Raw genomic sequence first — 15514 nt, 5'->3', positions numbered from 1 at the left:
CCACACAGAGAGAGGAGGGGAAGGGCAGGATGGATTCAGCCCACACAGACACACAGAGAGAGGAGGGGAAGAGCAGGATGGATTCAGCCCACACAGACACACAGAGAGAGGAGGGGAAGGGCAGGATGGATTCAGCCCACACAGACACACAGAGAGAGGAGGGGAAGAGCAGGATGGATTCAGCCCACACAGACACACAGAGAGAGGAGGGGAAGAGCAGGATGGATTCAGCCCACACAGACACACAGAGAGAGGAGGGGAAGGGCAGGATGGATTCAGCCCACACAGACACACAGAGAGAGGAGGGGAAGAGCAGGATGGATTCAGCCCACACAGACACACAGAGAGAGGAGGGGAAGAGCAGGATGGATTCAGCCCACACAGACACACAGAGAGAGGAGGGGAAGAGCAGGAAGAGGTCTGGGGCTGGATGGCTGCATCCAAGATGAGTCAGATGTATCTAAGGCCTGTGGCTTAAAAATGTTCACATTTCCCTGAGAATTTAAAAACTTTCCCCTTCCCCTTTTCAACTGAAATGCAACGCAGGGTAAAGCCATATTTCAGTTGCACACAACGGTTTCTTTTTTCTCTCTCCTTCCTTTCACTCCTTCTTCCGCTCTGCTCTCCCTCTCTTTTCTCCAACATGAGGGATAACAGAGGTAAGTGCTGTTATGTTAAAGTTATTTAAGGCTCTCTGTGGTTCAGTAATAGGCGTTTTAAACTTATCTATTCATCATGACAGAGAGGGCCGTACCAGAGGAGATTTCTGTGTTTTCCTGTAAAGGCTAACAACTCATAAAATAAACCCTTATTTGAAGTTATAGGCAATAGAAATCCCTCCCTTCCCCAAAAGAGAAAACACAAGAATGAGTGACGTCAGTCATTAAGAAGAAGAAAAAACATTCAAAAGAAAAACAACGTTAATTAGTTCAAAGCCCTTTGGGAAGGTCTTTCAGACTAAAAATGTCTTCAAGACATCCAGCTGTTTACGTTTCCATAGTCTAACAAGTCTGTGGTCCCACCCTTATCGCACAACATGCCACACACAATACACAGCCCCATTAGCTAAGTTTCCATATAGACACTGAACATCTTCACTCCAACTTCTCCATCATGAAAGCCAGGAATAACGTATCTGGGTTAATCCTGTTTTAGTCTCACAAGTAGAGCAAATGGCCTCAACTTGTACACAATGCATTTGCGTCATAATGTGCTCTGTTTTTGTCTGTAGTACGCACAGATTGTAGTGTGACTAAGTAACAACACTGTGTGTATACACTATCAAGCTGTTTAAATCAAGGACTGTGCTGTCCCTTATAGCACAGTGGGACCTCCAAATTCAACAGTAGATACTATCTTCAGACTGTGGTGTATGAAAGTGTTTCTCACAGAGAAAGTACTGTAATTGTGGAAAATTACTTACCCGGCAGGACATTGTGGTGTTTGAATGTCCTCACACTCCTCTTCTATCCAAGACTTCACTCCCACTGAAAAATATTATTATAAATCAACCATACTATCGTCACTAATTTGTGGCGACCTACCAAACACATCGACAGGACATCTATCTACTAGACTAAAATCACATTACACTTACACCTAATCTAATACATCTAATATTTAAAAAAATGTATGAGTGAACAGTGTGCTTGGATCGCTTAGGCTAAAGCAAGCCAAGTAATGGTGAATACTAGCTAAAATGACCATGAGTTAAAGCTTTATTAGGGTAGTTAAGAGTGATAAGTATGAAGCCAACTGGATGACTCTAAAACAGCTCTAAAATGTAGATGTGAGATTCTGTATAGTCTAAGCCAGTGTTTCTCAACCTCTAGTTCCTGGACCGGCACCTCAGATGGTCAATTCTCTGGCAACCATTTATTCAGTTCTAGAAGTGCTAGTGTAAGTGGGTGTCCAAATAGGAAGGCCCTAGCTTGCTGGTCCCTGGTACAAATAAGGTTGAGAAACACTGGTCTAAGCATTTATAATATGGTCAGGGATAGTGAAAGATTGAGAGGGCCTTATGTTGGGGTATTCATTCCACCACACTGGAAGAGCTAGAAAAGAGAGAGACCAACATCAATCAGAAATCAACACGCACAAGTCTATCTATGGGACTGAGTGCATTGGAACTATAGGGAGAGGATGATTTTTACAATCAGAGGTGGAATTCAGTTTATATTCAGCTGCAAATGTGTTAAATCCTAAAATCCCTTGACACAATGTCCTAATATCTGGTGAGCCTTACTTTCATTTGGAAAACAATTCTACCAACCAACTGTAAACAACTTTACTGTCAACCAGCCACTCTAACTGTCAACAACCAACTGTAAACTGTCTGAGTATAGGCCTTTATGTAACATACCTGGGCAAAATACTTGAAAGTATTTGAGGTGCACTTGATATAGCCTTAAAACAAGCATATCTAAAATATTTGAATCTATATGATAAATGTATTTGACCAAGGTAGGTTGCTAACACAGATGTTGTTTGGGACTGCAATCCATGCAGGGTCAGTTTAGTCTATGGTTTTACCTTTGCAGGAGCTGTAGTAATTTGCACAGCAGTCCCCTGAGTTCACACAGTCATCTGAGCAGGAGCACAGGCCATTGGCCAACCTCTCCTCACCACAGCGGAATATGGAACAGGTCCAGCGCTGACCTGAGAGGAGAGAGAGCGAAAGTCAGTGAGAAAAAGAGTTTATGACAGGAAAATATTTAAGTATGGGGGAGAGAGAGAAACAGATTTTATGACAGAAAAAGAGGGAGAATGTGAGTGTGAGAGAAGGACAGAGGGGAGAGCGCGAGAGAGAGAGGAGGAAAGAGAGGAAGAGGAATAGAGAGGAGGAAAGAGAGGAAGAGGAATAAAGAGAGGAAGCGAGCGGAAGAGAGGGAGTACATGTGTGTGAGTTTGTTTGTAGGAGAGCAACTTAAGGACAAACTCAGAGAGCAGCAGTTGAGGAATCTGTCATCTCTCCTACCACTGTCTGCTTCTCACAAAGCACTACAGTAAAGCAAGTGAGTTTTACCCATTAGAACAGACAGAGACAGAGCACTACCTGTTTTGAACCCATATTATTAGCAACACACAGGCTTGTGTTTTGCATGTTATTCTTGTATTAATACGTGTCACATATCAGTTTACAAACAAATATATATATATATCATTGAGTTAATAAAGCAGTATACAAACATGGTGTCTTTTTTGTTTTCTTGAGAAAGGCAGCTCCGAAATGCAGGCGTTTCGGCCTAGCTCAGTGCTTTCTGTGGTGGTGTGGCAAGCCAGCAGAAAATACGGAGCGTTATGCCATGATTGACTCAGTGTTCTGTCACTCATGGGGACACTACGTCACCACCAAGTCTAAAGGTAGAGCTCTAAAATTCTGTCCCCTTGGGTGCTTCCATAGAGATACATTAGAAGTGCCCATCCAAGAAGGCTCAAGATTATTGGCCACAGATAAAATGACGTGAAATCACTACAGTAGCTTTGATTGGACTGACCATGTCAACATCATACTTTCAAAATCTTAGCTAGCGGTCATCATCATGAATCAAGTCGACAATCTACTGGCAAATCCTTGTCATATGAAGAGAAATAATGAAGAGAAATTATAGATAAAACGTATCGGCTCATCGGCCATTGGACATAAACATTACAAGTTGGAAATCACAAATTCAACAATGAGTGGTTTGGAAGGAATCAGTGGCTAACTGCAAGCATTGTAAAAATGAGCTACGACTGAGAAAATACGCTTTGAACTGATCCAACAAATTGTAAAAATCGTGAACTCTGGCCTCTTTCTAGAGCCACACTTTGATGACACAATTTGCCCACGAAGGACTGTCGCGCCACCTTCCTGTTCAAGTGAGCACAGCACAACAAGGTGAGTCCAAACATGTATTGTATGCTGCTGCATAAATGATGTAATATGCCTGGGAGATATGCATACTGTAGCTAAGAAATGTATACTGTAGCTAAGAAAGTAATACTAAGTGTATGTTGTATAGTAAGCTGTTAGTAGCCCATTTTGGCTACTGTTCTGACTTGGTGGTGCACACGTAGCCTATTACCTGTTTTAGAGAAATGTAATCATAAAATATTTTAAGAGCTTTCATTGTCTGCTTATATGCCCACTTTATTTATCCTACGGTTCTGACTTGGTGTACAGGGAGAACACTAATGTACACCGACAGAATTCTGTCACTGTACATTTCAAAAGTGCTGTACAAATAGTTATATTGACTACGTCTGTCCCAGCTCACTCAATGTCTTAATCAAAATTACAGATTGCCTCTTATCCGCTTGTCGTCCCCTTACATGCTGACCAGACCGGACACGTCGCTTGCGCGAGCGTCGCAAAATAAATGTAGAAATCCATGTTATTCAATTATTACACCCACACTGCTCGCGAGCGTCTGCGATGCCAAGGGCTAAAATAGAACTCCTTTCTATTTCTGACGCAGACCGCGCTGAAAGTCCTGCCTCTCCCATCTCCTCATTGGTTTATAGAAGCAGGTACCCACGTGCCATCCCCTCATTGGTTATACCCACGTGGGTGATTGAAAGACGAACTGTTGCCGGTTGTCGTGGTAAAACTATGGAAGTCTAGATGCCAATCGCCATTTAAGTTAAATCATGAAAAAGCCTGGAAGGAGGAGAGATGACTAAAAACGATTCGGTTGGCCGTTTTGTGTGTGGATTAATTGTCGGAGTAGAGGACCTTGTGGCAGGTAAAACAACTCAATGTTTATATCCCAGGACAAATTAGCTAGCAACAGCAAGCTAGCTAAATAGGACAAATTAGCTAGCAAGAGCAAGCTAACTAGCTAAATTGCCATACATGTTTAATGCTTGTCGACCTGTCCCCAAATTAACGTGATTTGTTCAGAGTTTGTTTTGATATTTTAACCTGCGTGTTGTGATCGCGTTTGGTGTAGGGGGACAAAATAAATTTATGCACGGTAGTGCACGAGCACAGCCGGTTTGGGTTCGGTGTTATGCCATAGTTTGTACATCTCAATTGTCAGTAGCAACCACATTAGTTTAAGCAAGTCAGCCATATCAGCTATGTTTTTTTTTTAAAGACAGTAACTGCCAGACAGGTGTAGCAGTGGTATAGTGCAATTAATGTATTGTTTAGCGTTGTGTTGTGTAGTGGCTTTGCTAGCATGCATCCTACGCAAACTGGCTATTGTATATCTTTGTTGGTGGTGTGGCTTTCATATAAGCCCTTGGGCAGCCAACCCACACACCATTTGTTTTGTATCACTTGTTTTCTTTGGTGCAAAGATATTAAACTAAGAGCCATGTTCCTGTGTGGCTCAATTGGTAGAGCATGTCATTTGCAACGCCAGGGTTGTGGGTTCGATTCCCACAGAGGACAAGTACGTAAAATGTATGCGCTCACTACTGTAAGTCACTCTGGATAAGAGCATCTGCTGAATGACTAAAATGTAATGTAAAATATAAAACCACGTGTGGGGAAACCACACTGCCAAGAATACCACATGGAAGCTAGGGGACCGCTGGCCACAGTGACCAGTGTAACCGGTGTGAAATGGCTAGCTAGTTAGTGTTGACGTCACTAGCTCTGAGACATCGATGAAGTTGTTACCAATGCTCTGCAAGGGCTGCAACTTTTGTGGAGTGATAGGTAACGATGCATCGTGGGAGGCAGTTGTTGACTTGTTCAGAGTGTCCCTGGTTCGAGGTGAGGAGAGTGCTGGAAGCAGTACTGTTACACCAGAAAGGACCCTAAAAGGGAAGACTTGGCACTGTGGGTTTCAGACAGACTCGCTTTGAGGACAATACAGTGCCACGGCCCGCTACCAAAACCTGCGGGCTCTCCTTCACTGTAGCCAACGTGAGTAAAACATTTAAATGTGTTAACCCTCGCAAGGCTGCAGGCCCAGACGGCATCCCCGGCCGCATCCTCAGAGCATGCGCAGACCAGCTGGCTGGTGTGTTTACGGACATATTCAATCAATCCTTATCCAAGTCTGCTGTCAACCACATGCTTCAAGATGGCCACCATTGTTCCTGTTCCCCAAAAAGCTAAGGTAACTGAGCTAAATGACTACCGCCCTGTAGCACTCACTTCCGTCATCATGAAGTGCTTTGAGAGACTAGTCAAGGACCATATCACCTCCACCCTACCTGACACCATAGACCCACTACAATTTGCTTACCGTCCCAATAGGTCCACAGACAATGCAATCACCATCACACTGCCCTAACCCATCTGGACAAGAGGAATACCTATGTAAGAATGCTGTTCATTGATTACAGGTCAGCATTTAACACCATAGTACCCTCCAAACTCGTCATCAAGCTCGAGACCCTGGGTCTCGACCCCGCCCTGTGCAACTGGGTACTGGACTTCCTGACGGGCCGCCCCAGGTGGTGAGGGTAGGTAACAACATCTCCACCCCACTGATCCTCAACATTGGTCCCCACAAGGGTGCGTTCTGAGCCCTCTCCTGTACTCCCTGTTCACCCATGACCGCGTGGCCATGCACGCCTTCAACTCAATCATCAAGTTTGCAGACGACACTACAGTGGTAGGCTTGATTACCAACAACGACTAGACGGCCTACAGGGAGGAAGCGAGGGCCCTCGGAGTGTGGTGTCAGGAAAATAACCTCACACTCAATGTCAACAAAACAAAGGAGATGATCGTGGACTTCAGTAAACAGCAGAGGGAGCAGCCCCCTATCTACACTGCTCAAAAAAATAAAGGGAACACTTAAATAACACAATGTAACTCCAAGTCAATCACACTTCTGTGAAATCAAACTTTCAACTTAGGAAGCAACACTGATTGACAATAAATTTCACATGCTGTTGTGCAAATGGAATAGACAAAAGGTGGAAATTATAGGCAATTAGCAAGACACCCCCCAAAACAGGAGTGATTCTGCAGGTGGTGACCACAGACCACTTCTCAGTTCCTATGCTTCCTGGCTGATGTTGTGGTCACTTTTGAATGCTGGCGGTGCTCTCACTCTAGTGGTAGCATGAGACGGAGTCTACAACCCACACAAGTGGCTCAGGTAGTGCAGTTCATCCAGGATGGCACATCAATGCGAACTGGGGCAAAAAGGTTTGCTGTGTCTGTCAGCGTAGTGTCCAGAGCATGCAGGCGCTACCAGGAGACAGGCCAGTACATCAGGAGACGTGGAGGAGGCCGTAGGAGGGCAACAACCCAGCAGCAGGACCGCTACCTCCGCCTTTGTGCAAGGAGGTGCACTGCCAGCGCCCTGCAAAATGACCTCCAGCAGGCCACAAATGTGCAGTACAGGTTAAAGGTCGACCGAATAGGATTTTTCAACGCTGATACCGATACCGATTATTGGAGGCCCAAAAAAGCCGATGCCGATTAAATAGGCTGATTTTCTTACATTTATTTGTAATAATGACAATTAACAACAATACTGAATGAACACTTTTCTTTTACCTTGATATATAACATCAATAAAATCAATTTAGCCTCAAATAAATAATTAAATATGTTCAATTTGGTTAAAATAATGCAAAAACAAAGTTTTGGAGAAGAAAGTAAAAGTGCAATATGTGCCATGTAAAAAAGCTAACGTTTAAGTTCCTTGCTCAAAACATGAGAACATATTAAAGCTGGTGGTTCCTTTTAACATAAGCCTTCAATATTCCCAGGTAAGAAGTTTTAGGTTGTAGTTATTATAGGAAGATTTCTCTCCATACCATTTGTATTTCATATACCTTTGACTATTGGATGATCTTATAGGCACTTTAGTATTGCCAGGATGGCACATCAATGCGAGCTGTGGCAAAAAGGTTTGCTGTGTCTGTCAGCGTAGTGTCCAGAGCATGGAGGCGCTACCAGGAGACAGGCCAGTACATCAGGAGACGTGGAGGAGGCCGTAGGAGGGCAACAACCCAGCAGCAGGACCGCTACCTCCGCCTTTGTGCAAGGAGGTGCACAGCCAGAGCCCTGCAAAATGACCTCCAGCAGGCCACAAATGTGCATGTGTCAGCATATGGTCTCACAAGGGGTCTGAGGATCTCATCTCGGTACCTAATGGCAGTCAGGCTACCTCTGGCGAGCACATGGAGGGCTGTGCGGCCCCACAAAGAAATGCCACCCCACACCATGACTGACCCATCGCCAAACCGGTCATGCTGGAGGATGTTGCAGGCAGCAGAACGTTCTCCACGGCGTCTCCAGACTCTGCCACGTCTGTTACATGTGCTCAGTGTGAACCTGCTTTCATCTGTGAAGAGCACAGGGCGCCAGTGGCGAATTTGCCAATCTTGGTGTTCTCTGGCAAATGCCAAACGTCCTGCACGGTGTTGGGCTGTAAGCACAACCCCCACCTGTGGACGTCGGGCCCTCATACCACCCTCATGGAGTCTGTTTCTGACCGTTTGAGCAGACACATGCACATTTGTGGCCTGCTGGAGGTCATTTTGCAGGGCGCTGGCAGTGCACCTCCTTGCACAAAGGCGGAGGTAGCGGTCCTGCTGCTGGGTTGTTGCCCTCCTACGGCCTCCTCCACGTCTCCTGATGTACTGGCCTGTCTCCTGGTAGCGCCTCCATGCTCTGGACACTACGCTGACAGACACAGCAAACCTTTTTGCCACAGCTCGCATTGATGTGCCATCCTGGATGAGCTGCACTACCTGAGCCACTTGTGTGGGTTGTAGACTCCGTCTAATGCTACCACTAGAGTGAGAGCACCGCCAGCATTCAAAAGTGACCAAAACATCACCCAGGAAGCATAGGAACTGAGAAGTGGTCTGTGGTCACCACCTGCAGAATCACTCCTTTTTTGGGAGTGTCTTGCTAATTGCCTATAATTTCCACCTTTTGTCTATTCCATTTGCACAACAGCATGTGAAATTTATTGTCAATCATTGTTGCTTCCTAAGTGGACAGTTTGATTTCACAGAAGTGTGATTGACTTGGAGTTACATTGTGTTGTTTAAGTGTTCCCTTTATTTTTTTGAGCAGTGTATATTTTTATGTACATATTCGTATTCATTCCTTTACGCTTGTGTGAATAAGGTAGTTGTTGTGAAATAATTAGGTTATATTACTTGTTAGATATTACTGCATGGTCGGAACTAGAAGCACAAGCATTTCGCTACACTTGCATTAACACCTGCTAACCATGTGTATGTGACAGATAAATTTGATATGGGATGATTTTGCACATGATTGACCACATGGGTGCTGTCATGCTCTGCCTTATCTCAGAGTCAGCATGCCTGCCATCTGCAGTGAACATTCCAGTTCACCTAAAAAAACGGGTTTTATAATAGTGTTAATAATTTATTCTGTACAGGAGAAAGCATTCATCTTTAAGTCCACGCACACAAACAAACATGTACACACACACAGTGTATTCGGAAAGTATTCAGACCCTTTGACTTTTTCCACATTTTGTTACATTACAGCCTTATTCTAAAATGGATTACATTTATAATCTACACACAATACCCTATAATGACAAAGCGAAAACAGATTTTTTTACATTTAAAAAAATGTATTAAAAATAAAAAAAACTTATTTACATAAGTATTCAGACCTTTTGCTATGAGACTCGAAATTGAGCTCAGGTGCATCCTGTTTCAATTGATCATCCTTGAGATGTTTCTACAACTTGATTGGAGTCCACCTGTGGGAAATTGCATTGATTGGACATGATTTGGAAAGGCACACCTGTCTATATAAGGTCACACAGTTGAATGTGCATGTGAGAGAAACAAATCAAGCCACGAGGTCAAAGGAATTGTCCGTAGAGCTCTGAGACAGGATTGTCAAGGCACACATCTGGGGAAGGGTACCAAAAAATGTCTGCAGCATTGAAGGTCCCTAAAAACACAGTGGCCTCCATCATTCTTAAATGGAAAAAGTTTGAAACCACCAAGAATCTTCCTTGAGCTGGCCGCCCGGCCAAACTGAGCAATCGGGGGAGAAGGGCCTTGGTCAGGGAGGTGACCAAGAACCCGATGGTCACTCTGACAGAGCTCCAGAATTCCTCTGTGGAGATGGGAGAACGTTCTAGAAGGCCTGCTTGCAGCACTCCGCCAATCAGGCTTTTAAGATAGAGTGGCCGACGGAAGCCACTCCTCAGTAAAAGGCACATGACAGCCCGTTTGGAGTTTGCCAAAAGGCACCTAAAGAACTCTCAGACCATGAGAAACAAGATTCTCTGGTCTGATGAAAACAAGATTGAACTCTTTGGCCTGAATGCCAAGCATCGCATCGAGGAAACCTGGCACCATCCCTACAGTGAAGCATGGTGGTGGTAGCATCATGCTGTGGGGATGTTCTTCAGTGGTAGGGACTGGGAGACTAGTCAGGATTGAGAGAAAGATGAACGGAGCAAAGTAGAGAGAGATCCTTGATAAAAACCTGCTCCAGAGCGCTCAGGACCTCAGACTGGGGGCGAAGGTTCACCTTCCAACAGGACAGCAACCCTAAGCACACAGCCAAGACAATGCAGGATTGGCTTCGGGACAAGTCTCTGAACGTCCTTCAGTGTCCAAGCCAGAGCCCAGGCTTGAACCCGATCGAGCATCTCTGGAGAGACCCCAAAATAGCTGTGTAGTGACACTCCCCATCCAACCTGACAGAGCTTGAGAGGATCAGCAGAGAAGAATGGGATAAACTCCCCAAATACTGGTGTGTCGAGCTTGTAGCGTCATATAGAAGAAGACTCAAGGCTGTAGTTGCTGCCAAAGGTGCTTCAACAAAGTACTGAGCAAAGTGTCTGAATACTTATGTTGAATGCAATATTTCTGTTTTTTCCTTTGTCATTATGGTGTACTGTGTGTAAACAAGGCTGATAGATGGTGGGTAGCTGGTGGGTAACCTGACCCGTTCTCTCCTGCTCTACATACCTCTGGTAGTATAGTGTTGCAGTAACACTTGAGGTAGTCTAGGGACTTACCAGGCTCCACGCACACCTCAGTGTAATCCAGACAGCAGTTTCCCTCTTTCTCACAGGACAGGTCACAGTGGCACGATGCAGACTTGTCCCTGCTGCCCGTCACACACCTGTTTTTACAGCTCGTCACTACAGGGGATGAGGAAAATATGTCATTGTGTTACTCAGGATGTCAACTACGCTAATCAGAATGTAATTTGTTATTCAGAATGCGACTTGTTACACAGAATTACATTTATATTACTCAGAATGTCAAATACGTTACTCAGAATGTTATTTACATTCCTCAGAATAATTGGGAACATTTGACAGATTACAAAAAGCAGGAAAAAGTACATATGATTGGTTAATTATGGCTGAAAACACATTGAATGCTGTGATTAACATGGATGTTAATGCTAACCCTTAGCTGTTTTTTCCCCTTTTCTCAAAAGAGAATATTGAACCATTTAAACTGGACATTCAATGCATTGAATTAGACTAGAACAGGATTTCTATTTTTACTGAAAAGCGTCTATTCAGTGGGCGAGCTCATTAAGACAATGGCGGGTTTTGTTTCTGTGTTTACAAATGGTCAGTTTTGCACAGCTGCCAAGCACAAGGGCTAAAAGGGCCGTAGACAGAGAAGGCTCGTTGTTAACTAAACCGTACCTTTAACGTCGCAGCGCTGCTTCAAGGCAAATACGACCACGATGACAGTGATCATCAGCAAGCAGAGCAACAGTACCTGAGACGAGATAAAAAGATGAGAAAATTCCCCTTGTGTAGGAGGCAAATCAATCATATTTATTTCTAAAGTCCTTTTATATCAGCAGTTATCACAAAGTGCTTCACAGTAACCCGGGCCTACAACTCAGAGGAAGAAACGCAGAAGCAGTGGCAGGAAAAGATCCCTACAAGTAAAACATCTAGAAAGGAAAAGAGATACATTTAGCATCTTGTATAGTCCACTATTACCATTTTCACAGTATTCTGCCGACTCAAACCATACAGTGCTGGCTTGGATATTTTATTTTCACATTCTTTCCAGCACGGTTCCAGTACCTACAGTGTATTCGGAAAGTATTCAGACCCTTTGACCTTTTCCATATTTTGTTACATTACAACCTTTTCTAAAATGGATTAAATTGTTTTTCCCCCCATCAATCTACACACAATACCCCATGATGACAAAGCAAAAACCGGTTATAATTTCTTGCTAAATTGTGTGTGTATATATATCCATCTATCTTCCAAGACGGCGTAGCAGTGTAGACGTCTTTGTCCTGTCGTGTCCCTTGTATATATCTTTTTACATCTTTTTCTTCGCATATCTTTTAAAAATACTTTCTTAAACCTCAACTTCTAAATATTCTCCTGCAACCCGCCTCACCCAATGTGGCGTGGATCTGCTTTTTTCTAAAGTATTTCTATTTACTTCTGATCTGGAATCCATCTACTGAAGATAGCCAGCTAACTGCCTACCAGCTATCAGTTAGCAAACCATTGCTAGCGGTCATCAGCTAACCTTTAGCTCGGAAAGCTCTCGCTAGTTCGAACAACGTGACTAAAACCAGAGCATAACGGACCTATTTCTCTCCATATCCCCGGATTCCTACCGCACTCTGAACATTTTCATCTGGATCTTCGCAACTAGCTAACCACAATCCCGGGTGACCACTCCTGGCTAGCGTTTCCATCCCGGAGCAGGCACCGGAGCAGGCACCAATTAGCCTGAAGCTAATTGGCTAGGGCTCCTGTGCTACCACTGAAGCCCACTCCTGGGCTACAAGACCCGGACCCATTTACTGCCGGTACGGAGCACGGAACCCCGCCTATCCTCTACGACTGGAATACCGACATAATCTGCCCAGGGACTCCAACAGGCCCCTCAGGCGTGACGCCCGCTGAAGGCCCATTCTGCTAACCTACTAGGCCTGTTAGCTACCTAGAGCTACCTGGAACCCTACTAATTCCACGACTGGTCTATCGACGTCACCGCACGAAGAGGCAAAAACAGACTTCCCCCCCATCGCGACGTCCCCCAAAGGCTAACTTGCCTGCCCCGGTCTGCTAACTGCTAGCTTATCTTGCAGCTAGCGCAGCTAGGAAGCTAGCACCAGTTAGCAAACACAATTCTACAATTCACAACCTCTCTTTCGCCATCGCTATCCGGCTTGGATTCTCTGTCGACACGACCACGTCTGGTTTGCAGACCTGCCCTCAACCGGTGCCCTCAACCGGCCTCCGTCTGAGCAGACCCCCTCCGTCTGAGCAGACCACCCCCCCGGGCTACTAACTTTAAACGCGTGCTAGCTTAGCGGAGGCCTCACTACTCCATCTACGGCTGCCCCCTGGACACTATGATCACTTGGCTACATAGCTGATGCCTGCTTGACTGTCCATTAATTCACGGTACTCCATTCTGTTTATTTGTGTTTTATCTGTCGGCTCTGTGCCTTAACTCAGGATCTGTGTGTAGTTAATCCGACCCTCTCTGCCCAGTCGTCGCCATTTTTACCTTCTGTTGCTGTGTTAGCTGACTAGCTGCTGTTATTTCACCTGCTGTTTTAGCTAGCTCTCCCAATCATGACCTGCAATCACTTTATGCCTTATTGTATGTCTCTCTCTAATATCAATATGCCTTACATACTGTTGTTCAGGCTAGTTATCATTGTTTTGGTTTGCAATGGACCCCGTAGTTCCACTCTCCGTACCTCTGATACCTCCTTTGTCCCACCCCCCACACATGCGGTGACCTCACCCATTGAGACCAGCATGTCCAGAGATACAACCTCTCTTATCATCACCCAGTGCCTGGGCTTGCCTCCGCTGTACCCGTGCCCCACCATACCCTGGTCTGCACATTATGCCCAGAATCTATTCTACCACGCCGATAAACCTGCTCCTTTTATTCCTTGTCCCCAACGCTCTAGGCGACCAGTTTTGATAGCCTTTAGCCGCACCCTCATTCTACTACTCCTCTGTTCCTCGGGTGATGTGGAGATAAACCCAGGCCCTGCATGTCCCCAGTCACCCTCATTTGTTGACTTCTGTGATCGAAAAAGCCTTGGCCTCATGCATGTCAACATCAGAAGCCTCCTCCCCAAGTTTGCCATACTCACCGCTTTAGCACACTCTGCCAACCCTGATGTCCTTGCCGTGTCTGAATCCTGGCTTAGGAAGGCCACCAAAAACTCTGAGATTTCCATACCCAACTATAACACTTTCCGTCAAGATAGAACTGCCAAAGGGGGAGGAGTTGCAATCTACTGCAGAGATAGCCTGCAAAGTTCTGTCTTACTTTCCAAGTCTATGCCCAAACAGTTCGAACTTCTAATTTAAAAAATTAATCTCTCCAGAAATAAGTCTCTCACTGTTGCCGCCTGCTACCGACCCCCCTCAGCTCCCAGCTGTGCCCTGGACACCATCTGTGAATTGATCGCTCCCCATCTAGCTTCAGAGTTTGTTCTGTTAGGTGACCTAAACTGGGATATGCTTAACACCCCGGCAGTCCTACAATCTAAGCTTGATGCCCTCAATCTCACACAAATCATCAAGGAACCCACCAGGTACAACCCTAAATCCGTAAACATGGGCACCCTAATAGACATTATCCTGACCAACTTGCCCTCCAAATACACCTCTGCTGTCTTCAATCAAGATCTCAGCGATCACTGCCTCATTGCCTGTATCCGCCACGGGTCCACGGGTCCACGGTCAAACGACCACCCCTCATCACTGTCAAACGCTCCCTGAAACACTTCTGCGAGCAGGCCTTTCTAATCGACCTGGCCCGGGTACCCTGGAAGGATATTGACCTCATCCCGTCAGTTGAGGATGCCTGGTCATTCTTTAAAAGTTACTTCCTCACCAGATTAGACAAGCATGCTCCGTTCAAAAAATGCAGAACCAAGAACAGATATAGCCCTTGGTTCACTCCAGACCTGACTGCCCTCGACCAGCACAAAAACATCCTGTGGCGAACTGCAATAGCATCGAAGAGCCCCCGTGATATGCAACTGTTCAGGGAAGTCAGGAACCACTACACGCAGTCAGTCAGGAAAGCAAAGGCCAGCTTTTTCAAAAAGAAATTTGCATCCTGTAGCTCTAACTCCAAAAAGTTCTGGGATACTGTAAAGTCCATGGAAAACAAGAGCACCTCCTCCCAGCTGCCCACTGCACTGAGGCTAGATATCAGTGGTGACCGTGTTAAGTCCGTGATAATCGAAAACTTCAACAAACATTTCTCAATGGCTGGCCATGCCTTCCACCTGGCGACTCCAACCTTGGCCAACAGCCCCCCCGCTGCTACTCGCCCAAGCCTCCCCAGCTTCTCCTTTACCCATATCCAGATAGCAGATGTTCTGAAAGAGCTGGAAAACCTGGACCCATACAAATCAGCTGGGCTTGACAATCTGGGCCCCCTATTTCTGAAACTGTCCGCTGCCATTGTCGCACCCCCTATTACCAGCCTGTTCAACCTCTCCTTCGTATCATCTGAGATCCCCAAGGATTGGAAAGCTGCCGCTGTCATCCCCCTCTTCAAAGGGGGAGACACCCTGGACCCAAACTGTTACAGACCTATATCCATCCTGCCCTGCCTA

At 45.5% G+C, this 15514-nt stretch overlaps 1 protein-coding gene across 1 annotated transcript in view; it reads right to left on the bottom strand.

Moving 5' to 3' along the window:
• Nucleotides 1-15514, bottom strand: part of enpp1 (ectonucleotide pyrophosphatase/phosphodiesterase 1) — a 63666-nt gene that overhangs the window by 32948 nt on the left and 15204 nt on the right. Inside the window, exons 2-5 of the mRNA XM_055873127.1 lie at nucleotides 11580-11655; nucleotides 10932-11057; nucleotides 2533-2658; nucleotides 1424-1487 (exon numbers count right to left, since the gene is read on the bottom strand). Of these exons, the coding sequence (XP_055729102.1) occupies nucleotides 1424-1487; nucleotides 2533-2658; nucleotides 10932-11057; nucleotides 11580-11655 (392 nt within the window). The remainder of the gene's footprint in view (nucleotides 1-1423; nucleotides 1488-2532; nucleotides 2659-10931; nucleotides 11058-11579; nucleotides 11656-15514) is intronic.

The sequence above is a fragment of the Salvelinus fontinalis genome, chromosome 20 (genome assembly GCF_029448725.1).
Source record: "Salvelinus fontinalis isolate EN_2023a chromosome 20, ASM2944872v1, whole genome shotgun sequence".
NCBI classification, from domain to species: Eukaryota; Metazoa; Chordata; class Actinopteri; order Salmoniformes; family Salmonidae; genus Salvelinus; species Salvelinus fontinalis.
The sequence above is the reverse complement of the archived record's forward strand: the minus strand, read 5'-3'. Positions and strand labels throughout refer to the sequence as shown.